Source organism: Pygocentrus nattereri, chromosome 3, assembly GCF_015220715.1.
Source record: "Pygocentrus nattereri isolate fPygNat1 chromosome 3, fPygNat1.pri, whole genome shotgun sequence".
Lineage (NCBI taxonomy): Eukaryota > Metazoa > Chordata > Actinopteri > Characiformes > Serrasalmidae > Pygocentrus > Pygocentrus nattereri.
Window position 1 is genome coordinate 46747169 of NC_051213.1, and position 25617 is coordinate 46772785.

The 25617-nt window shown below is 44.3% G+C and overlaps 1 protein-coding gene across 4 annotated transcripts in view; it reads left to right on the forward strand.

Moving 5' to 3' along the window:
• Positions 1-25145, forward strand: part of gsk3ab (glycogen synthase kinase 3 alpha b) — a 36748-nt gene extending 11603 nt beyond the window's left edge. For 3 of the 4 annotated variants that reach the window (XM_037537095.1, XM_037537097.1, XM_037537098.1), the window contains exons 2-10: positions 2345-2532; positions 5303-5386; positions 7619-7729; positions 11222-11352; positions 12137-12341; positions 13657-13752; positions 15208-15394; positions 19154-19231; positions 20626-25145. In XM_037537095.1, the coding sequence (XP_037392992.1) occupies positions 2345-2532; positions 5303-5386; positions 7619-7729; positions 11222-11352; positions 12137-12341; positions 13657-13752; positions 15208-15394; positions 19154-19231; positions 20626-20693 (1148 nt within the window). In that variant the 3' untranslated portion in view covers positions 20694-25145. The remainder of the gene's footprint in view (positions 1-2344; positions 2533-5302; positions 5387-7618; positions 7730-11221; positions 11353-12136; positions 12342-13656; positions 13753-15207; positions 15395-19153; positions 19232-20625) is intronic. The other variant, XM_037537096.1, reaches the window with a different exon arrangement.
• Positions 25146-25617: the final 472 nt, after the last annotated feature.

Genomic DNA, 25617 nt, shown 5'->3' on the forward strand with positions numbered 1-25617 from the left:
CATCGCGGCAGAGCTTCTTCAATAGGCTGGTGGTGTGTGTCGGGCTGAGAGTGAATAGGCGGTGGTGTGACTTTTTTGCTGACTATACTAACTACTGTGCCTGATGCCATCTAGGTCCAGATGGGCGATATGGCCAAAAATGTTATCACGATAAACGAAATTCATATCGTTCGATATCGATACGTATCGCCATAAGTGTCAAATCACTGTTTCAAGTTTGAAGGTTGAGTTTTCTCTATTCGTTCGTAGTGGGTTGAGGGGTGAACCGCAGTGTATCTGACAGTGTGAATCTCCTGCACCAGACAGTCCTCCTTTTAGCTATATTTAAGCTGAAATCGGTGCTTTCGTGTCATGTTTGATCTACAGTATCGTCAATTCGCCGTGGTGTGCACAGCTTCAAGTTAGCCAGCTGCTGAAACAGCTAGCCTGGAAGGAGTTCCCGCGCTCTCCAAAGCCTCACAGCTTCCTCAGTTTACTTTCGTTTAAATCAGGGCTGTAATTTGCATGAACTCACTTCATTCTTTCGCTGTCGCTGCTCGGGAATGCACCAATACTAACAGGGCGAGTAATCAAAAAGTCATCGAAACAGACATTCAGAACCTCTGACCGACGTAATCTTGCCCATATCGGTTTAGATTTTTTCTGGTAATCCTTTCCCGACTCTGTGTTGATGTACCGTCCCCTTAAGAACTTACTCGACTCCGTCACATCTAGTCTGTGACATGGAAACTGAGGCTACGTTCACACAGCAGGTAAAAGTGGCCCAATTCTTTTAAATGTGATCTGTAGGCGACGTCAGTCTGAACGGATCAGCTCATAAACTGACTCGCATGCCCAAAGATTTGAGCCGTAGAAAGGGCGTTGAAATCTCCTCAAACACGGAGGTTTTTGGATGAGTCTCTTCGACCTTTTGTGTAGAAACATCAGCCCAAGTGTCGGAGGTCTTAGCCCCGCGAAATTGTGACCGATGTTGAGTTGGACTGACGTAAGTCCGCGGGAATTCCGATCTGGCGGTTGAGACGATTTACATTAAGACATGCGGAACCTATTTACAGTACAAACCTTGTCGGTGAGCTATGAGGGCAAAAAAACAAACAATTTAACAAATGAATGGTTCATTAATCATAATCGAGGTAAAACGTTAAATCGGGGGTCGCCAACCTTTTTGAAACCGAGAGCTGCTTCTTGGCTACCAGTTTGATACCCACTTCAGAAATAACAAATTTGCTCAATTTACCTTTAATTATATGTCATTATTAATAATTAATGATATTGAACTATGTGAAGACACTGATCATGTCCATGATTTCTCACAATAATCATCAACAATGATTTAACGAGGTAGGAAACAGATAAATATCAATATGCGACACTTTATTTCTATAAATCCCTGCAAGTATTTGCATTTTCAAATGATCACTTTTACCACGGTAGCTTGTGTGACACGTCCTAAAATGCGTCTCCACGTTGTGCCGCTTTGCCGTCGCCACAGTCGCCCCGCAAATGACACATGCAGGAATCTTTCACAGTCTTAAAAAAAAAAACTCCCATTCCTCCCATTCATTGTGAAAATGATATGTTTTCTTTCTTTTTTCTGCCCTGTTTTCAGGGGTAAATCATCTCCTCACCTGCATTACGCCTGCTAGATGGGGTTGCCATGGAGACCAGCTAGCTCTAATCTAATACGAAACATTTTTTAAAAGTTTTATTTAATATCATTTGCAGATTTACACCAATGCAAGTGTGATTTTAGAAAAGAATAGCAACAAAAAAAAAATTAGATGCAGCTCAATGGTAAGTGGCCTTATACAGAACAGGCCCGCGGGCGGCCTGGTGCCCACAGGCACCGTGTTGGTGACCCCTGTATTAAATTATTGATTTCAGGTCATATCGCCCAGCACTACTTGTTAATTATATACTATTGTCCAGTTGCGCTCCCCAGCTATCACCGATTGATGATAGGACTGTAGGCAGTATGATGGCAGGTTAACAAGCCGTTTTCCAATGATGGCCCATATCTCAGACGTCTGTGTGTGAGCCACCAGCTCACAGTTTGAGCACGTTTTTAGTGTTCAAAGGAGCAAACGGCCACGAATATGGACTGAGAAGTGACCTGCAGGCTGAGGAGCTTCTAAATTGATCTCCAGGTCCTTTCTGTAGTAGTCCGTTTCAGTGGGTGACCTGGCAGAGAAGTTCTGTTGTGATTTTTCTCCTTTAAGCGAACAGACAGGATCAGAAACGGCTGCTGAACGTCAGCATATGAGCAGTTCGTCCTGACTGCCGGTGTAGATATACGCTGCCCTTTCTTTGGAAAATAACATTTTGGCCTCTTTTTTGTGCTTAGGGGACAGTGGTAAGGTGACCACAGTGGTAGCCACACCTGGGCAAGGTCCAGATCGTCCTCAGGAAGTGTCCTATACGGACATTAAGGTGATTGGGAACGGCTCATTTGGAGTGGTGTATCAGGCCCGGCTCATCGACAGCCAGGAGATGGTGGCAATCAAGAAGGTTCTGCAGGACAAGAGGTTTAAGGTAAGACTGACCACTGCAGCACACCATCTGTCTGTGTGTGTGTCTGTGTGTCTATAAATTTTACTCATTTGTATATGACATAATGACCAAAGAGTGGTTGGCAAAATTTCTGTATTATAATTATGTATTATATATTATGCATGTATTATAATATATTATAATCCTAAAGTGATTCTCTTGTTCTCTTGTTTGTGGGTAGTTTTGTTTTTTAATGATGGCTCAGTGGGCATTTACACTAAAATGGGGAACTATATTCACATTTATTATTTTTATTAAAGTTAATCGGAATAGTAACAACCAGTTTAATCTCACCGGCAAAAACGTTACAAGTTGTGCAATACTTAAACATTTGTGTGGGTTTATGTGCCTTAATGACTTTTTACATGTTTTCAGTTTTATTTATCTCTTAGATTTAACTGAAGTTGTTACTGCACCTGTAAGACTGATATTTTTAAAAGCTGCTCTGTATTATGGCTCATTTAAAAAACGCTCTGGGCTGAAACACTATATAACTTCACTGTGAGCGGGAGGAGCTAAACTGCTGTAGGCTGAATAGGTGGATATACACAGACATTAGTGAAAGAATGGGTCGCTCTCAGGAGCTCAGTGAATTCCAGCGTGGTACCGTGATCGGACGCCACCTGTGCAGCAAGTCTAGTCGTGAAATTTCCTCACTACTAAATATTCCACAGTCGACTGTCAGTGGGATTATAACACAGTGGAAGCGATTGGGAACGACAGCAACTCAGCCACGAAGTGGTCGGCCACGTAAAATGACAGAGCGGGGTCAGCGGATGCTGAGGGGCATAATGCGCAGAGGTCACCGACTTTCTGCAGAGTCAATCACTACAGACCTCCAAACTTCATGTGGCCTTCAGATCAGCTCAAGAACAAAGTAGAGAGATTCATGGAATGGGTTTCCATGGCCGAGCAGCTGCATCCAAGCCTTACATCACCAAGCACAATGCAAAGCGTGGAATGCAGTAGTGTAAAGCGCCGCCACTGGACTCTAGAGCAGTGGAGACGTGTTCTCTGGAGTGACCAATCACGCTTCTCCGTCTGGCAATCCAATGGACGAGTCTGGGTTTGGCGGTTGCCAGGAGACGGTACTTGTCTGACTGCCTTGTGCCGAGTGTAAAGTTTGGTGGAGGGGGGATCATGGTGTGGAAGAACTTGCCTGGCCTGCACAGAGTCCAGACCTCAACCTGACAGATCACCTTTGGGATGAATTAGAGTGGAGAGTGTGAGCCAGGCCTTCTCGCCCAACATCAGTGTCTGACCTCACAAATGTGCTTTCCAGAAGAGCTGAAGATGTTATAGCTGCAAAGGGTGGGCCAACATATTAAACCCTATGGATTAAGAATAGGATGTCACTCAAGTTCATATGTGTGTGAAGGCAGACGAGCGAATCCTTTAGGCAGTGTACTGTATGTAAATGTGTTGGTTTTTGTCAATTTATAGAAGCAGTGAATTCCAAATTGGCTGTTTTTGCAGCTTAGTTTTCATACATGGGTTATGGAGTGAGTGGAGAGTGAACAGTACGTCTTGTAACTTTAACAATGTATAGAAACATTAATCTCTTATAAAAGAAGTGTTTTTTTTGCATAATATGGGACCTTTAATATGGGTTATATGGATTGTTGGCGTTGAACATGGGGCTCAGAAATATGACTATATTTATTGTTAATGTGATGTATTACACCGATCAGGCATAACATCCTGACCACCTCCTCGTTTCTACGCTCACTGTCCACTTTATCAGCTCCACTTACTGTATAGCTGCACTCTGTAGTTCTACAGTTACAGACTGTGGTCCATCTGTTTCTCTGATACTCTGTTACCCTGTTCTTCAGTGGTCAGGACCCCCATGGACCCTCACAGAGCAGGTACTCTTTGGGTGGTGGATCATTCTCGGCACTGCAGTAACGCTGGTCACAGCGGTGCTTCAGGAGTTTTTGTGGGGTCTTGAGTTCGTTTGGTCAGACGCTGAAATGGCCCAAGTGCAGAAACGCTCTACTCCCTGCGGTCCTCCTTTTCCTCATGACACAGAAAGGCACTGCACCCGAACAGTTACGCACAGGTTGTTGTTCGTGGTGTTTGATGGTTTAGTTCTTTTAAATTGGTTGGCTGCCAAATCAACCAGATACTCCACCCAGTAATAAAACTTTTCCAGAGGGAAAACTTGCTTCTCCGGCTTTACATGCGCTGCTTCACTCTTTCGGTGTGGAAGGCACTCATGGATACTAGCTTTTGTAATATTTCCTAGTTTTTTGTTCGTTAGAAGTGTAAATTGGTTAAGTGGTTATTCCTGCATCCTAGTGAATACACTGGAAACAGTGAGGTACTATTTTTAAAATGATTCATATTGAGCTGTAAGCCAATCTTATGTTAAACACTGAGTTGTTGACTATGAAACGAAGCCTTTTGATGTTGTAAAGTTTTATCAGAATATCAGAAGTTTCCTTTAAAGGGCCCATATCATGGAAAACTACAGACTTCAGGTTGATGTCGTATATAAACACTGTTTAACTTTAAACACTTCCCGTTCACTCTTCTGCGCATACATGGAAACTAAGCTGTAAAAACGGCTCGTCGCTGATTCTGTGATGTCACAACATCCAATGCATGTGTATATTTATGTATGAGCCTAGTCGCTCAACGGTTTAGGACATGTAGATTGAATTATGACTTTTTGGGGACGTAAGTCCTCACAAATGCTGAAAGGAGACTTTATTGTTGACTCTTTCTCTCTGGCTGTCCCTTCATGCAGAACCGAGAACTACAGATCATGCGGAAGCTGGACCACTGCAACATTGTTAGGCTACGTTACTTCTTCTACTCCAGCGGAGAGAAGGTATCCACCTGAAAACTATTCTGTCTTTCACAGTTTACGGAATTCTTTCCTTCACGATTTTTTTTTCTTCTTCCAGATTTTGCCATAATATAATTGTAAGGATGTAAACATTCAGAGTGGTTTGAAACTTATCAAGGCGGAATGATTCACAGTGGTGGTGATGGGAACCAGGCGTCTAAAGAGTTTACTGACTAGAGAGCTCCATCTCTCAAATTTACTATATAAATTGTTTGTCAATAGATTTCCTAATGCCTAAAAACTTGTTTAACAATAGTTTTGTAATGAGCTTTCAGTCTATAACATAGTTTATAACATATTTACGGAGGCAGTCGTGGGCTGGAGGTGAGGGAACCGGCCTTGCGACCAAGGGCAACCAACCCCCAACTGCTCCCCGGGTGCTGCAGATAGGGCTGCCCACTGCTCCGGGCAAGTGTGCTGCATCTTCACTAGTGTGTATGTGGTGTTTCACTGCACGGGTGGGTTAAATGTGGCGGTGAAATGTTCTCGTTGTGGGACTAATAAGGGTCACTTCAACTTAATTAATAATTAATTAATGGTTTAAAGGGAAAATAGTCAGCGAAGAACACTTTGCCATCATCAGCATTACATATAGAAATTGCTGTATCTGTGGAGCAGCATTGGTTCCTATTACCACCACTGTAAAGAAATCTGAGAAACCCTTACGCACGCACCCTCTAAGCCGCTTATCTTTTTGGGTTGCCGGGGGACCTGGAGCCTATCCCAGCAGTCACTCGCCACGTTTACATGCAGCATGATAATCCATTAATAATCCGACTGATAGCTCAATGGGAATAGAATACGTCCATGTAAACACCTCAGTCAGAATAGACTAATCGATCGAGGCCAATCGGAATACAGTTCCTATCCGATTGAACGAGGTGGGTAACCTCTAAATAATCCGTTAAATAGAAGAATAATAGCCGTGTAAACGCCTGAATCCGATTACACTCCAGTCGGAAGGTGTAAGAACGTTCTGCCATGCGCGTCGCGTCATGGTCGAAATGTTTATACCGTTCAACGCGGCGGAGCAGAACCGGGTCTGCAGAGGAGACGAGGTTCATACTCTGAGCTTTAAAAGACGGCGGTGGGACGGACGGCCAGCTTATGTGTCTCGGAGCACGACGTCTTCCTTTATCAGTGCGTGTGAAGGACGTTATTCTGAGCCTGACATCCGTTTAAAGCCATTAAAAACACAAGCGCGCCAACTGGAAACTCGCCGCACGCCGACTGGGACCTCACGTGATGTTCGCTGTCATGGTAACGTTTACTCTAAGCGCTGCTCGGCGCATGCGCGTCATTTTGCATCGGATTACTTGTAGGCGGCACGTAAACCAAGATTTTCATCAGATTGTTGAGCATAAACACCTCAGTCTGAATCTAATCCGATTGTTTTCAATCGGATTGGCAAAAACCTTTGCATGTAATCACGGCCGCTGGGTGGAAGGCAGGTTACACCCTGGACAGGTCACCCGTCCATTGCGGGGCAGTACAATGAACCCTTTTATATCAAACTGCTCTGAATGTCTTCTTCCCTCTCAGTGATTGAAATGTGGAAAAATTGGTGGACTTCCCCTTTAAGCACACAGCTACGGTAATTAGCTGTGCGATTTTGAAATCTGACCTCTGAGACACAAAGTGCCGCATTGTGAACGTGTAGCTGCGAATGGTGATTTGCAAAATGCCTGATCGATATATTAAAATCACTGGTGAATGGATCACAACTACAAAAATGCGCAAAAAATGTAATCTTACATTGTTTGGCAGAGAAATTATTTGCTGTAATTTTGTTGGATCATCTCACTTCGTCCAGCCGCATTGACTGAGCGCCTGAGGTTGGTAAAGGTGCTCACAGTGCATCTAATCAGTCAAATAAACTGTGTTGCAGTTACTTTGTGAATGCAATATAGCAACACCAGCCAGCGTTCACACTACGGTAGACCACCGTTTTCAGTTACATAAAACCAGCTTGTAGACAAGTATAATGATTCCAATATGCTTTGAGATAATTAGTAGTTATTCTAATATTGCTGCAGTTATTAGCTGTTCTACTACAATACTACCTTGCATTACTACAGCATTATGGGGGCTAATGGCGAAACATTGCATGCAGTCTTTTTCAGTTTTATTTTATTTATATCTGTATTTATTGTAATATTTGGACCTTTTGATCTTTCTTTCCTTTCTTGTTCTCTTGCTTCCTGTCTCTCTTAGAAAGATGAAGTGTATCTGAATCTGGTGCTGGATTATGTACCAGAGACCGTGTACAGGGTGGCGCGCCACTTCAACAAGGCCAAGACCACCATACCCATCATCTACGTCAAAGTGAGTGCCAAGCTCGGCCTTTCGCTCCAGTCACACGCCACGTTCCCTCCTTTAGTACAGGTGTATGTGTAAAGCCAGGCCTGCGCTGTGCGGTTTTAGGCCGTTTTTAAGCCTGATTTGGTCAGAGCCGACTGAATTTCGTGATCGGGCCAGGTTGCAACGCCATCAGTCATTTGCCGTGCAGTGCGAGAGGAGTAACGATGCCTGATTAGCTGCCCCGTCGATCTCCGACAGAGCAGTCGGACGATGGGATGGATTTCTGACATGTTAGAGATTTGGGTCGCTTGTCTCAGTGTCACGAACCGATTTCTCAGAATTGAACCCAAAACCTCACACAAACAGCCAAAGCTCCTCATTTGTGGCACAGGCGTCCGTATGTGCCAACTTTTATGTTTACTTTTTTTTTTTTTTTACATTTTATAGCATTTATCAGACGCTCTTATCCAGAGTCGACTTACAAAAAGTGCTTTGTCCATCTAAAGAATGTATCTTTAGGTATCTAATAGGTTGGAGAGAAAGCCGGTCCTGAGCTCAGATACTGCTAGGAACAAAAGCCCATGTTGATGCCCAGAGATAAGAGTTAAACACAGTGCAGTGCAATACAATACACTACAGTAAGTGCAGTACAGTTAATTACTTAACTCAGTGCTCATTTAAGTTAAGTGATACTTTTTTTAATCCCACAAATGGGGAAATTCTACCTCCTGCGTTTAACCCATCCGTGAAGTGAAACACCACACACACACACACACACACACACACACACACTAGGGGGCAGTGAGCACACTTGCCCGGAGCGGTGGGCAGCCCTATGCACGGCGCCCGGGGAGCAATTGGGGGTTAGGTGTCTTGCTCAAGGGGATTGAACCGGCAACCTTCTGGTCACAGGGCCAGTTCCCTGACCTCCAGCCCATAACTGCCCCCCCAAATTTAAGTGCTGTATAAAGAGACGGTCTTCAGTCTGAATTTGAAGACTGCGAGAGACTCCGCTGTTCAGACAGCCAGTGGGAGTTTGTTCCATCACCTGGACTCCAGGACAGGGGAAAGTCTTGATGCTTGTCTTCCACGCTTCGTGAAGGATGGTGGGTCAAGCTGAGCTGTACTTGAAGCTCCAAGGGCAACAGTTGGAGTTTTGACTATTGCCATCCCCGTCTTTAGCTTCAGCGCACGGTGCGGCACAAGTTAGCAAAGCTGAAGCGTTTTTTTTCTTCACTGTCTGAATCTGAAACGTCTCCCTCCTTCATATGTAGCGCGCCACGTTCTGGCTTCTACACAGAAATAGTGCGCTGTTCGTCCAGTGTGGCTTTAGGCTGTGGCACAGTGGCTTAGTTGGTCAAAGCACCAATTTAGTAAACAGGAGATGCTGAGTTTCAATCCCAGCGGTGCCTGGTGTTTATGGGGCAGTCGTGGGCTGGAGGTTAGGGAACCAGTCTTGTGACCGGAAGGTCTCTGGCTCCATCCCCTGAGCGCTGCGGGTAGGGCTACCTGCCACTCTCGGCGAGTGTGCTCGCTGCCCCCTAGTGTGTGCGTGTTTGTGCTCACTAGTGTGTATGTGGTGCTTCACTGCACGGACGGGATAAATGCGGAGGTGAAACTTCCCTGTCGCGGGACTAATAAGTCACTTAATCTAATCTGTGCACACATGGCTGAATCCCAGAAGACTGTAAGGGTGCATGAGCCGCTGTTTTAATACGGGGTGCACTATGTAGGGAGCAGGGAGCCATTTGAGATTCAGCCAGTGTTTTTGCTCAGGGCTCAGAGGCGCAGTGGGTTGTTTTGAATGAAAGAGCTGTGTTGGAAATTGTCAGTAGGCAGTGTGTCTGCAGGAGCTGTGCTTCTCGCACAGTGTGAGCGCCCGTGCCGTGTCAGCCGCTCAGTGTGAGTATATAAATCCCAGGCTTTGGCCAAACACGACGGGCGATTCAGACATACAGAACGAGTCGTCACCAAAGAAAAAGGTTTCTGAAATCGCACAGTGTATATGCCGGGCTGTGTGAGTGTTATATTGTATTTTTTTAAAGATTGGGAACAAGTTGGAGTAGACATGAGTACAACGTGTAGGCCTGTCACACTCCGGGAATTGTAGCTCATTATGACTTATTGATTAATTGCCATTAACGTTTGTCTGTTTTGATCACTTTATTCGACAAAATTACAAGCCCGAAGCATCTAAATTGGCTGGTTATCTGTGAGATGATGAGGGATGATCTACTGCATTGTGCTGTGCAGAACGCAGGTCTGTAGTGATAGCCAATCAAAGCTTACGTTTCTCTTCGGGCTCTGAGAATGTGAGTGAAAAACATACGTGCTAAAATGACAAATTCAAATTCAAAATATCAAATTAAACGTTGCCCCTAAATTAGCACACAGTTAAAACTTTCACTTTGAGAAATAAGAGTTTGAATGAATTGGACACCTAATGAAAACACATCTGGCTCCCTTTACCCTTGTTGGAATAGAAAATGACTGACGTTATGATTGTGGAAAATAGCTGCAGTCAGATTACATAATTGCGATTATCTCGTAATTGCAGTCGGGTGATTACGTAACAGTTGTGACTTGTACTTGAGCCCCAGTATTTTCTATTAGTCAACGTTGCAAAACAGTTATTTACCCAGTTAGGACTCGTATCATTTCGAAGGGCCTGACTTTCTTCAGGGAGTTCAAATGTGTAAACATCGTTGTAGTTTCGAAACCTGCCATACAGTTCATATACAATTGATATTATGAGAACAAACCCAGTTACTATGTCCACCTATTCAGGCTGCATCGGTTCAGCCCTGTCCAGTCACACTGAAGCGGAGTGCGTTTTGAAGGAGATGCAGTGCAGAGCACCCGGTCAGAACGGGGCTCGTTTATCTTATATCTATATAAAAAAAAAAACCTAGTTACAAAATCAGCCAGTTAGATATGAAGGGATACATGATGGGCGATTCAGACATACAGTACGAGTTGCCACCAAAGAAGGGATAACGAGAGGATGGAAAATGGTAATGTAAAAATGAATTATGACCATATTTAGGACAAAGTCACTAAGTTGGCAGTGAATGTCGGGGAAGTCAAAAGAAAGTACAAGGCACATGTAGAATATGGGCCCTTAAATGGGCCAGACTGGCATTTTGAAGTCTTAAAGGAAAAGTATTTTAATAACACGCGTTAAATAAAGTGCTACCTTGAAAGTGAGAAGTAACTGGCTGTTTAACACAAGATGACATTTTGCTACAAGCACCAGCAGTTAAACAGCACGAGTGCTCTTACTTGATTTGTGTCATTTATGTCATAAAATCACAACAGAAATCGAGCATGGGTGCATATATACTGTTATAAGCATTTTATTAAGCATATTATTACTCATGACACTGCCTTACTTGTGTAAATCTGTTTTCTCTCTCTCTCTCTCTCTCTCTCTCTCTCTCTCTCTCTCTCTCTCTCTCTCTCTCTCTCTCTCTCTCTCTCTCTCTCCACGTCTCTCGCTCCCTCCCTCCCTCTCAGGTGTATATGTATCAGTTATTTCGCAGTCTGGCGTATATTCATTCCCAAGGCGTCTGCCACAGAGACATCAAACCACAGAACCTGCTGGTGGACCCAGACACAGCTGTGCTCAAGCTGTGTGATTTCGGCAGGTGTGTGCGCATTCACACATCTACACTCAAGGACAGTCAGACTGCATAAGCCAGCTTACAGTGTGCTGGTCTCGCGGGCCCAGACATGATCTTGTAGATCGTACTCATCTGGGGACAACCTGTTAAAGTTTTGATGTGGGATTGTGGCGATGTCGACCGCTAAAAATAGTACAACCCCCTCTAAAGCCCACCCCCAGATGCCTCTAGTTCGAGCCCTTTTAGTGTCCAGAGTATAAGAACACAAGCCAAGTAGATTCGATTAGATATCACATTGTCATTGTGCAGAGTTCAGGTGCAGAGCCAATGAAATGCAGTTAGGAAGGTTTGTGGAGGGACAGACAGACAGACAGACAGACAGACAGACAGACAGACAGACAGACAGACAGACAGACAGACAGACAGACAGACAGACAGACAGACAGACAGACAGACAGACAGACAGACAGACAGACAGACAGACAGACAGACAGACAGACAGAGGGATTCACTCGAATATGGTCAGTATATGGAGCTTCGAACAAGCTGGGATGCCCCTGCGTCGGAGCGATGAGGTACGCGCCGGACAGCCGTCACAATGGTTTAACCTTTGAAACTGGTTTTTGAAATCAGTGCTAAAAGTATTGATTTCCAATTTGATTTCACTGGTCAAATGTATCGAATTTAATCTGATATTTGTTGCTGTCCCGCTTGGATGCTGCTGGTCACACGTCATCTTTGTCGTCCGAGACGTATCTGAACGTCTGCCTGAGCCGTTCATGGTTTGATCTCTCCTCTCTCTTCACAGCGCGAAGCAGTTGGTGCGCGGCGAGCCGAACGTTTCGTACATCTGTTCACGGTACTACCGTGCACCAGAGCTCATCTTCGGAGCCACAGATTACACCTCCAACATTGATATCTGGTCAGCTGGCTGCGTATTGGCCGAGCTGTTGCTGGGGCAACCCATTTTCCCTGGTGACAGTGGGGTTGACCAGCTAGTTGAAATCATTAAGGTATGTAAATATGTGTGGGCGTGTGTCAGTGTGAGAATGTGTCCAGAATATCCCATGATCCCAAATGTACCATCGTCTTCCGGATGAGAATGTGCTACACTGGCTTTTAGGTCCATTCATCAGAAAATGATTCTTCTTTAAGAAGTCAGGCAGTTATGCATGCAGAGCTGACCGAGTCCATGCGTGCCATTCATGGCTCTTTCAGACTTGTGCAACTAGAGTTTGGGCTGGGCTGGGCTGGGCTGGGCTGGGCTGGGCTGGTAGCATCAGCTAATAATGGCTTATAGTTAGATGACTGCCGAAGTATTAAGCCGTTATTTGATTTAGATTTTATTGAGGTACTTCTCTCATTACACCTCAGATTAATGCTAACTACCTAACCGAATGGCATAAGAATAATAATAATAAAAATAATAATAATAATAATGTTATAAAGACTCTCAGAAATAAAGATAAATGGTCACTGGGGCAGGACCCGTCTTGAAACGGGGGTGGAACCCTCAAGGGTGCATCTCAGTACCTTTTAGCCAGGGGAACATAGCTGAACCGTAATCCTCTGAAATGATCTGTTCTAAGCTGGACTGACTCCACACCCCCCCTGCCTCGCCTCCAGGCTTTTATTCTACTGCTCTGGTTTAAAACATTGTTATGAAAAGGAACAAATACACTGGAAAAACTTATTTAAGGAGCACAATTGGACCTTAAAACCACCTTCAAGGGTGCATTTAGATTGTTTACCTTGAGAAGCGAAAAATGAGCAAAAAAAAAAAAAATCACTTTCATGAACATCAGGCTGTATTTTTGCACTGAATTCAGATGTTTTTTGTTTTTGTCGGGGTTTTATGTGACCCATCAGTATATATTTACAGTAAAATACACAGTTATGTCACCTTATGAATGGTTTAAGTTCTGCCCTGTTTTGCTTCTAAAATGTCAATTTTACGGGTCCTACAGTCAACAAGTGTGCCAGGGCTCCATTTCCCTCGGTACCGTATCACTGGTCTAATTTGAAGTTTACAAGCGTTCTCAAACTCAAAGACCATTCATGTTGAGCTTAATGTGGTTACTTACCAGGATCTATACTGAGATTTGTTGTCTTTCACTATCTGTGGTCTCTACGTTAAACTACATTACATGTTGCTGGTTTAATGAATAAATGTAGTATTTCAGGGTATCAGTTTGTTGTTTGAGGTATCTGGCGTCAATATCAGAGTCCTAAAGCTGGTATCAGCACTGAAAGCAGAATTCTGCAAACATTCCAGTACTTTTCCTGACCAACGACACTCCTCTTCTCTTCTCTTCTCTTCTCTTGCAGGTTTTGGGAACGCCTACGAGAGAACAGATCCGGGAAATGAATCCCAACTACACAGAGTTCAAGTTCCCTCAGATCAAAGCGCATCCCTGGACTAAGGTACCAGCTTTGCACCTGAGCCTGATTTAATTACAGTCTCTCAAACCCTCTTTTGGGGTTATCAAATAAAACTGCCCCAAGCACTGTTTCTGCAAATAACATGTGGGCTCTCTCACTCTGTGGATGCCTCCATCAGTGCAGTGATGTACTAGTGATGTTAGTTTTGATTGTGGAAGGTAACAGATTGCACACGTTTAAAGCAGTGCCATGTGCGCCGATCAGGCATAACGTTATGACCACCTCCTTGTTTCTACACTCACTGTCCACTTTATCAGCTCCACTTACTGTATAGCTGCACTCTGTGGTTCTACAGTTACAGACTGTAGTCCATCTGTTTCTCTGATACTTTATTAGCCCCCCCCCCTTTTACCCTGTTCTTCAGTGGTCAGGACCCCCATGGACCCTCACAGACCAGGTACTATTTGGGTGGTGGATCATTCTCAGCACTGCAGTAACACTGACGTGGTGGTGGTGGTGTGTTAGTGTGTGTTGTGCTGGTACGAGTGGATCAGACACAGCGGTGCTGGAGTTTTTAAACATTGTGTCCACTCACTGTCCACTCTGTTACCTTGTCGGTCCACCTTGTAGATGTAAAGTCAGAGACGACAGCTCATCTGCCGCTGCACAGTTTGTGTTGGTCGTCCTCTAGTCCTTCATCAGTGGTCACTGGACGCTGTCGGCTGGATATTTTTGGTTGGTGGACTGTTCTCAGTCCAGCAGCAACACTGAGGTGTTTAAATATATAATATGTGGAATATATTAATAGCACATATGTGAATCAATAAGATGTGTGATGGGTGAAGGTTGTCCTGCATTATTTTGACCTTTATTAATCAAAATACCCACAAAAACTTATCTCAGGACCAGTGACGGGTACGGATGCTCACAGCACACTGTGATTGGTTAATGGACTCATTTGCATGTTTTATTATAGAATGAGCACTGGTTTTAGTGCAGTGCAGGCTGTGAAATGCTGAATGAAAGTCAATGTATTTATATTCATATTGACTTTTTTTTTTTTTTTAATGTGTCACTGCTGTTTCTTTTTTCTCTGTTGGAACTTATAAATCCTCAGAAAGACTCATGAAAATGTCTTTATAGTGTTGTATGGTTGTATTTTTGCCATATGTGTATATTATTTTCATGGTAAGTAGTTGGTGAATAATGACCCTTAAGCTGAGAACTTTAGTTTAATAGTGGTTGAAGAATATTCTCATAGTTTGCTGAATAATAAGTCGACTGTTTAAGACGATGTTTAATAGTAGTTACTGAATAATCCATAGTTACTGGATAATAAGCCCTAAGCTAAATAGCCGAATAATAAGCCTGATGTTCAAAGGGTTAAAACCAAGTCAGTATGAATAAAGGTCTCCCTGAAAGGATCCTGTGATGCTTTTTTTTAAAAAAAACTAGCCGAGCAGGTCTTTCACAGAGCTGTCTTTTTGTGTTAATCAGGTGTTTAAGCCCAGGACGCCCCCAGAGGCCATCTCATTGTGTTCTCGTCTCCTGGAGTACACGCCGGTGACGCGCCTCTCTCCGCTGGAGGCCTGCGCCCACGCCTTCTTCGACGAGCTGCGCCAGCCCAATGCCCGCCTGCCCAGCGGCCGAGAACTGCCCATGCTTTTCAATTTCAGCCCTGTGGGTCAGTGCAACATATGAGCATCACAGGCATTTGGCTACAGTAGCAATGCACGTTTTAGTAATAGTAGTACTTCAAACACTCCAGAGGTAAAGTGAAGTGCTGAAGGTGTAGCAGTTGTTTATTGCATGCAGTTAACATAATTGATCTGTACCTGATGGCTGGGTTGACTCAGTGATTGTGCAGGTATTTAGAGTTCAACACACTTGGCTAATTCACAGAGAGATAAATGCACAATTTTACTCTGTTTTACACAAAATAAGACCGCCACAGAATTTTAGGACTCTCTTGTGGAGTCCTGAAAGTTAGAGGCATATAGTTCAGTCTGTTAAAGTGGTTTATTATTAAGCCCACCTCTTTTCATTTGTAATAAGACTTTAATTGAAGATGTTGTGTTGAAAATACGCAGTACAGTTAATAACATGCAGGTGAACTGATTTGACTGCGACTAACATTATTCAATGGCCCAATCCCATTTCTTATTTTTACCCCACCCCTTGCGTTAGAGTGGTACCCTAACCCCCTGGACCTGAGTGGTTGAAATCTTCATTGAAATGAGACCCTCAAATAAAAAGAGCCTCACTTCATTATCAGCTTGTAGCGCCGCTCTGTAGGCGATGCTGCCCGACTGCAGTGACAGCAGAGGAGGGTGAAGTTCAGCTCCTCACTGCTGGGCTTTAGTTAAATTTAGGGATCATACGCCTTCAAAGAGGGGGGCAATTATTTATCATCACCCCCCACTAATTCTTCAGTGATTGTGAAGCTCAAGTCGGTTATTTACCAGCTTTTCATTCACGTTTTCCTGTTCCGTCAGAAATGCTGAAATGTTTAAGGTGGAACGGGAAAGTTAGCCAGCTACTGAGACGTTAGCACTCTGTTAGCCATTTTTTATGCTTGTTATGAAGGAAAGGATCATTATATGTTGAAACTACATTACACTAAGATAAGACAGTGGCTGTTGTCATTTTTAATGGAGAAAATCCTCAGATTTGTGTGTTTCAGCCATCTTGCAGTGTTTTTTCCCCTCATATCGCTCTGTTTGGAGACACTCTGAAAACCTTCGTTTAGAGGGCCATGTAGCCCTAAAACTTAGCCTTACCCCTGAATCTCAACAAGAATCGGGACACCCTACCCCTAGGTGTGAATGCACAAAACGGAAGACTAAGGATTAAGTGGTAGGAGCAAGGGGTCAAATGGGATTGGGCCAATGTCATCGTCTTCTTGGGATTATGATAAAATGTGATAATCGCCATGTCATACCTGTGTGGTTTACAGCTGCACACTTAGCCTCAATCTCACCCGTGCCACCATTTTGTAAGACATTTCTTTGAAAGAATGAGGTAGGCGATACACTATATTGCCAAAAGTCTTCAATCACCCATCTAAATCATTGAATTCAGGTGTTCCAATCACTTCCATGGCCACAGGTGTATAAAGCCGAGCCCCTAGGCCTGCAGACTGCTTCTACAGACATTAGTGAAAGAATGGGTCGCTCTCAGGAGCTCAGTGGATTCCAGCGTGGTGCCGTGAGTCCAGTTGTGAAATTTCCTCATCAGCGGATGCTGAGGGGCATAGTGCACAGAGGTCACCAACTTTCTGCAGTCAATCGCTACAGACCTCCAAACTTCATGTTGCCTTCAGATCAGCTCAAGAACAGCGTGGAGAGCTTCATGGAATGGGTTTCCATGGCCGAGCAGCTGCATCCAAGCCTTACATCAACAAGCGCAATGCAAAGCGTGGAATGCAGTGGAGTAAAGCGCCGCCACTGGACTCTAGAGCAGTGGAGACGTGTTCTCTGGAGTGACCAATCACACTTCTCCGTCTGGAAATCTGATGGACGAGTCTGGGTTTGGCGTTTGTCAGGAGACGGTACTTGTCTGACTGCATTGTGCCGAGTGTAAAGTTTGGTGGAGGGGGGATCATGGTGTGGGGGTGTTTTTCAGGAGTTGGGCTCGGCCCCTTAGTTCCAGTGAAAGGAACTCTTAAAGCTTCAGCACCAAGAGATTTTGAACAATTTCATGCTCCCAACTTTGTGGGAACAGTTTGGGGAGTTTGGCCCCTTCCTGTTCCAACATGACTGCACACCAGTGCACAAAGCAGGTCCATAAAGACACGGATGAGCGAGTTTAGTGGGGAAGAACTTGACTGGCCTGCACAGAGTCCTGACCTCAACCCGATAGAACAGCTTTGGGATGAATTAGAGCGGAGACTGTGAGCCAGGCCTTCTCGTCCAACATCAGTGTCTGACCTCACAAATGTGCTTCTGGAAGAACGGCCAAAAATTCCCCAAAACACACTCCTTTCCTTGTGGAGAGCCTTCCCAGAAGAGTTGAAGCTGTTATAGCTGCAAAGGGTGGGGTGACATCATATTAAACCCTATGGATTAAGAATGGGATCTCACTCAAGTTGACACTGGCGTGCGAAGCCAGATGAGCGAAGACTTTTGGAAATATAGTGTATTACGATATCCAATGTGTACAGAAAGTGAAACAACAAAATACAAGTTCATTCATTTGGTCGAAAAGTAGCTGAAAAGTGGAAAACATGGAGATAACAGGTCAAGTCAGGGGTGCAGAGTTTAGCTCCAACCCTAATATAACACACCTGATCCAGGTAATTTAGGCCTCCACAAACATCTGAATGTTTGAGCCACTTGTGTTGGATCTGAACTCTCCAGAACCAGGACTGGGCACCTCTGGTTTAAGTGATTCATGTTGGCTATGAAACGTCCCTATAAATCAATATAGTGGTTGAAATAATGGCGAGTCATCAATACTGAAGCAGATTTGAGGAGCTTTCGCACTAGAGCCTTTTCCCCAGACCCAGGCCTGCTTGCACTGCAAGTTTGGTACGTTTGTCGAGTGTGAAAGCTGCTTTTGAGAGACTTCCAGAGAACCGATCTCTGATCCGTCTGAAATCTTCGGGCTGGGTTTCACTTCCAGTAAACTCTGGTGCAGTCCGCTAAGCATGTGGGAGCTCTCCGCTCCCCCCTGCCATGTGTGGGTCTGTGTGGGACTGTGTGGTTGGTTCATTTTGTGATGTGGCTGCTCATCTTCCCTTCCCTTTTCAAGTTTGGTGATGGCATGGAAAGGACTGCTGTGGACAAAAAGTGCTGTTTCTGGCCACTTCCAAGGAAAATAATAAGGAGCAAACGGATAAAATCAGTGACCACCGTTCGGCAAACCTCCATGCGGAAAAGTGATGTATGGAATTGCGCAGTTGATCCACGGTTCGGATGTAACCCTTGGTGTGATGGCAAACCAGCCATAACGAGTCCCTCCCACAAACAAGCTCTGAATCGGTCCCGGATGTAGTCTCGATTATTCAAGACGGCGAACTTGTCCGTGTGTTCAGTGAACTTAAACACAGCTAAATGACCCATGAAATCTCAGTTCTAGATCACCGCTGCCTCTTGTACATCTCCAGATCTCATAAACAGCATTTAGCAGTCTCTGATGATCAGCTGAAAGAGAAGACACACGGCTGGAGCTGGAGGCTGTTTTTGGCCACAGAAAGGGAAACTTTTTTCTGGGGTTTTGACGATCATTGAGCACTCTGCGGTTTAATGAGGGGAAAAGTAACCGGAATAGACAGACAACAGCTAAAACTAAAGGAAGAACTGGAAAAATGTAAGAGATGCTTTTGTTAACTCTTGTGGACACTTGAATATGAAAATTCATGAGAATGCACATCTCCAGTAGTTATTGGACATAATATGCATTACTATTTGTGACTGTTTGCGCTCTTTCTGTCTGCCCACAGAGCTGTCTATCCAGCCGCAGTTGAACTCCACTCTCATTCCTCCTCACGCTCGCTCGCAGACGACATCTGCCTCACACGGTACGGACTTCACTACTCTCTTCACATCTGAGCCGTGAGCGTGTGCGCATGCGCATGTCCAGAACACATTTTTGATGGACGGCGCCTGGCACCCTAAAATTCTGAGAGTATTTATTCGCAAAGAGCGTTCTGATTGGTTAAACTTTACACACACACACACCGGCCACTTTATTAGGTGCACCTTGCTAGTAAAAGGTTGGACCCCCTCTTGAATAGATCAGCAGTTTCTGAAATACTCAGACCAGCCCGTCTGGCAGCAACAACCACGCCACGTTCAAAGCCCCTTAAATCCCCTTTCTACCCCGTTCTGATGCTCGGCCTGCACTTCAGCAAGTTGTCTTGAGCACCTCTACAGGCCTAAATGCAGTGAGTTGCTGCCATGTGATTGGCTGATTAGCTAATTGTGTTAACAAGCAACTGGACAGGTGTACCTAATAAAGTGGCTGGTGAGTGTATATGCTTTGTTATAAAATAGGTTTATTATTATTATTATTATATAAACAAAAAAACCTGACAAAAACACTTTTAAAACGCTTATTAAAATGATAAACTACAGCAGTTGGGCTACAGTATGTGCCACGTTCCATTATTTATTTTAATAATATATGCAGTTTTGCAATTTAAGTTAAATCAGTTGATGGAATTGAAGTCCGTGCAATGGCTGGTGTGCAGTGAGAAGTCAGGAACCAAACTTATGTGGAGTGGATCAGACACAGCAGTGCTGCTGGAGTTTTTAAACACTGTGTCCACTCACTGTCCACTCTATTAGACACTCCTACCTCATCAGTCAACCCTGTAGATGTAAAGTCAGAGACGACAGCTCATCTGCTGCTGCACAGTTTGTGTTGGTCGTCCTCTAGTCCTTCATCAGTGGTCACAGGACGCTGTTGGCTGGATATTTTTGGTTGGTGGACTGTTCTCAGTCCAGCAGCGACACTGAGGTGTTTAAAAACTCCAGCAGCGCTGCTGTGTCTGATCCACTCAGACCAGCACAACACACACACACACCACCACCACGTCAGTGTCACTGCAGTGCTGAGAATGATCCACCGCCCAAATATTACCTGCTCTGTGAGGGTCCATGGGGGTCCTGACCGCTGAAGAACAGGGTAACAGAGTATCAGAGAAACAGATGGACTACAGTCTGTAACCGTAGAACTACAGAGTGCAGCTCTACAGTAAGTGGAGCTGATAAAGTGGACAGTGAGTGTAGAAACAAGGTGGTGGTCAGAACTTCATGTGTATAATAAAGTTAAAAGTAAAATGGTGAAAGTTCTTTGGTCAACCCAGTTGGACCAAACTATCCATTCCTGATCTGTTGTGTGCTCGTGTGCAGGTTTGTATGGTGTGTACGGTGAGTTTGTGTGTGTAACGAATGCTCTCTGTGCTCGCAGAAGGCGTTGTGTCGGACAGTCCAGCGCAGTCCAGCTCGGCACCAGGAGCCCTGAGCAACAGCACCTGAGCGTTCCCTCTGTGTTACAGCACCGCTCTGCCCATTTTCTTATCCTTCTCCTCTCTCCTCCTGTCTCCCAGCCCTCAGTCCTGCTTTCTTCAAGCTCCAAAGCCAGTCTTTCTTAATCACTTCTGCCCACAAACCGGCCCCGTCTCCGGGCCCTCCGGTCACCGCTCTGTCCTTTTTCACAGAAGCATGTTTTTAATCTGTCTGTTTTTGTTTTGCTTCCGTTTTTGTTTATGGGATTATTGCCGATGAGGTTTGTGTGCTCAAAGCAAAGAATGGTTCTTTTGAGGCATTGCTGACCCCTAGTGGCAGGAGGAGCAAAGCACAGTTAACTGCTCTCGTTGCTCTTTCTCTCTGGAGGTCCACCCCCTTTTTTTTCTTTTTTTTTAATGACCTTTTAGAAGAGTTTACACCTCAGTCATCCACAGAATGCGGTTGTAATCTTTCATTTTAGTTTGCTTTTAAAATTGAATCAATTTTAGTGTTACGTTTTTTCCCTTTCTTTCTTAAACGAGACCACGTCATCGAGAGGAGTGTGGAGTGTTTTTACGAAGCCTCGAGGTTGAGAGCAGTCCGTATGTGTGCTGCTTTTGCACATTTTTTTTTTTTTTTTGGTCAGGAATAAGCAGGAAGAGCGTGTTAGGTAGTGTCTTTGTGGGGGTTTTTTTCTACATGAACACAAGCTACAGCTTTTTCTTCCTCTCACTCTGTCAGTGATGAGAAAGGGCTCCTCATAAAACTGGGTACCAAGCAGTAGAAGTAGCAAATCACACAATGAAAGATTTGAAGCTTTTTTTTTTTTCAGCCTGATCTCCATCTGCTGCGTCAGTGGCGTACGGTCAGTTACCGCAGACCACAATTTCAACGAGTGTCCGAGTGCTTGGAAAAGAGCGGGAAACGTGGTGACTTGGGCTTCGTTCACATTACCAGGTTGAGGTGGCTCAGATCTGCTGTTTCCAGGGCTGTGTGGACACATTTGACCTGAGCCACTTTCATATGTGGTCCTATGTTGGATACGTACGACCTCAGATCAGAATTCGCATGCTTTTTTTCCCCCCACGCTATCATTCAGCGTTACCATGGCAACAGTGCCGAACAGACGTTAAAGCCTGTAAACGGTTGAAAAGCAGCTCGTCTCACCTTTTTCCTCCTCCGTCTGGCTCTAATAATGAAGCTGAGAGCTGATCAGAGTTAATGATCTTCTCAGCGAAGCTCGTTCTGCTCGTTAGTTTGTGCTGATGATGCAGTGGTTCAGTCGCGTGACGTTGCCGAGTAGGAGGAGCCGGTTCGTCACATTTAATGACTGATTTGAATCACTTGCATAAACAAGTGTGGACCATCGAGTCAGAGACATCGGATTAGAGCAGAAAATCGGATTTGAGCGACGAGGCTTGTAATGTGAACGTAGCCTTCAACTCGCAGGCGGAGTCGCTGCTGTTGCTGAATTTGCCCCAAACTTAAAAACGACAAATGTCATTCTTTAACAGTACAAGTCTTAGGATGAGACGGACTGAGAGAACGTACTCCAGAACAACACCGTACAAAATGGGTTCCGATTCCTTCTCTGATGCCTGTGGAGATGTACGCCACTATGCTGCTAATGAATTACTGCACGTTTTTCCACCTCTAGTCCATCCATCCACGGTAGAGCCACTGTGTACAGCAACTGCCCGTTGACTTCTGTTATAAAGGTGTTGCGAGTCAACAGCAAATGGAGATCTGGTTGAAAAATGCTGAAGTCGTGCTTTAAAGGATGCTGGTCCAGGATCAACATCTTGGCAAATGCAATCACATAAAAGGTGGAGACCGCTGAGCCCAGAGCAGCTCCGAGACGCTCGAACCCTTTACTCATTTCGTGGTCTGCTCAGGTGAGAAGGGTCCCGTTTCACGTTCTTCATGCTCTCACGCACATTTCGTCAGTTTTCTGTACGTTTTGTATGGAAATGCAGCTTTAATTTGCTTCGAAGGCATCGCTGTGTCCTCAGAGGTTCATCTGGACATTGAATCCAGTTTGTGGTGTGGTACCTCCTACCGAGCTGCTCCGCTGGGCGTCATAGATGCTGTTCCATTTGGTTGACGTCACCCGTGTGGTTACCTACACTGCCGTATAATGGTAGCAGAGAGCAGCAGTGTTGGCGCCATACGCAGCCTGTGATCAAACATTGCCATATTTTGTGCATTTCGCATTCTGTAGTTATACCTGAAATGTATACGCTCAATACGGCCGTGTGCAAAAGTTTTGGCACCCCTGGTCAAACGACTTTAAAAAAAAATTTTTTTTTTTAGGTGGAAAGTCTCTACAGAGAGCACATTCATGCGCATATTACTACATGATTATTGTTTTATTTAACATATAAAAATAAAAAAATAAACCCACAAAAAGTGACCTGTGCAGAAGTTACGGCACACTTTCTATTTTATATTGGAACGTGTTAAAAATTGTGCACTGAAACTTGCGGAAATGTTTGTGCTCTCTGTGCAGGATGTTCTTATTTTCACGATCAAAATCAAAATATTACTGATTCACAATGAACACGGTGTCACCTGACTGGGCGCTGTTCCAACTTTTGCACGTGACCTTATAGCTGTGCAACCTAAACGGATCATCTCCAGAAGTATTTCACAGCGTGAGGAGCTCTGATGGTGGTACAGTAGCTAAACACACGAGGATATAAGCAGCTGGCCAGCCGGGTGGTTTGCCCTAGTCACTCTGTTACAGGGGTGCCCAAACCTTTTTTTTTTGCCTTTGTGGTGGAAATAAAAGAAAGTAAGTCGTTTTCAAATTGACTTTTTAGATTGTTTGTTTGTTTTTCTAGATTAATTGCAGAACGTTGCACTATTTTGTAATGAAAATAAAAAAGAAATACAATTAACTAAAGGCAAAGTGAGCATTTAATGAATTAAATTAAATAAAATAATGTCCAAAAAAAGGAAAAAAAGCACGTTTCTGCTTTTATTCAGTGACGTTTTACATTCAGTTCAGTTGTTTGTTTTAGTTTGGTTAGAGAGAGCGGGATTAGGGTCATCTAACCACGGTTTGGGCCGTCCTGCTCTGTTACCACTCTAAATTTAGTGACTATAAATAATATGGCATTAAATAAGGTGAAACACTTTCTCAGTGGTTAAACAGCACCGCAGGACCATCTAAATGACGCCGGGGCTGAAGCGCTCCGTGGAGGACCACCACAGTCACCACATTAGATTTTGTATTGACTGGTATGTGGCCATCAGTTCAAGTTTACCTCCAACAAAAACAAAATCCAGGGCCGGAATCTGGATTCAGGATCCGGATTCGAAGATGTCTGTATGCCTTTGCCACTTCATTCCATTCAGTTCCTTCGTCCGTGGGAGTGCGTGCGTGTGTGCGTGCGCGTTTCATTAGGGTTAGGAAACGTATACGTGTTTAAACGGCTGCTGATCTGTGAATCTATATCATTGTAAGTATCATAGAGATACAAACAAGCACGCGCGCGCACACCGATCCCCCCCCGACCCCCGTCACCGGACTGAAACCCACTTTAGCAGATGGGAATTTTTGCATTTGGAGCCTTTTCTCCTCCCCTCTTTCCCTCCGTCCCTCTATCCATCCTCCTCTCACCGCTAAGATGTAAATACCATGTACCTTCTACTCTTTTTGTTATTTTTTTTGTTATTATTGTTATTCTATTGTTCTTGTAACTTGATTTTTTTTCTAGTGGAGTAGTGCTGGTTCAGGTAGTGACCAGCCTCTCTCTCTCTCCCATCTCTCTCTCGTTCTCTGTGTCTCTCTCTCTCTCTCTCTCTCTCTCTCTCTCTCTCTCTCTCTCTCTCTCTCTCTCTCTCTCTCTCTCTCTCTCTCTCTCTCTCTCTCTCTCTCTCTCTCTCTCTCTCTCTCCCTCCCTCTCTCTCTGCCCGCCTCACCTCCTCAACTCTCTCTGCTGTACATAACATTTCAACGTGCCCCCCTTTGCCTATGGAGGGGGGGGAACTGAACAAAATGAGTCTCTCTCTCTCTCTCTCTCTCTCTCTCTCTCTCTCTCTCTCTCTCTCTCTCTCTCTCTCTCTCTCTCTCTCTCTCTCTCTCTCTCTCTCTCGTCCATGTGCTCGCTCCCCTCCTCATTAATGTTATTTTGATTATTTTATTTATTGTATTGCTACAGTGTTTTTTGTTTGTTTGTTTTTAATCTGATGGGGAAGAGAGCCGACTGTCTGTGGCCTGTCATCAGATAAACATTCATTTCCCAAACTTGATATTATCTTGGAAAAAGTGCTGGACATTATTAATCCACTGTCCAGGCCACTCCAGGAGTCTAGTCGTGTAGAATGTTCTGGAAGGTGCAGGCACACAAGCGTAGGGTGGAAAAACGCCTCGTCTGGGGATGAACGGATGGGTCACGGGAGGGAGAGGGAGAGAGAAACTGTGTTTTTGTTTGTTGGTATAAATAATTAAGCTCATTAATAAAGTGATGAAAAGTGTCTCCTGGTTTTGTTTTTCATCAGTATAAAAAATACTCCCACACACAAACGCAGGATCGTGAGAAGAACTGGAGTCTGATGAGTGTTTTTTCTAGAATTGGCGACGTGTGGGAAACGTAGTCACTCCGTGTGGAGCTGAAGGGGAATCCCAGCAATTTTTCCACATTTCTGCATGATTACGATGAAAAGTCAATCAGAGTGGATTGGTGTGAAATTCACTGTTCTAGAGTCAGAATTAAGTGGCACAAATTGCTATATTGAGGAAACAAACTGAAGCCATAAATTACTATATTGAGGCCACAAATTACTGTATTGAGGAAATAAATTAATAAACTAAAGCCATAAATTACTATATTAGCCATAAATTACTATATTGAGGCCACAAATTACTGTATTGAGGAAATTAATAAGCTGAAGCCACAAATTATTATATTAGCCATAAATTACTATATTGAGGCTACAAATTACTGTA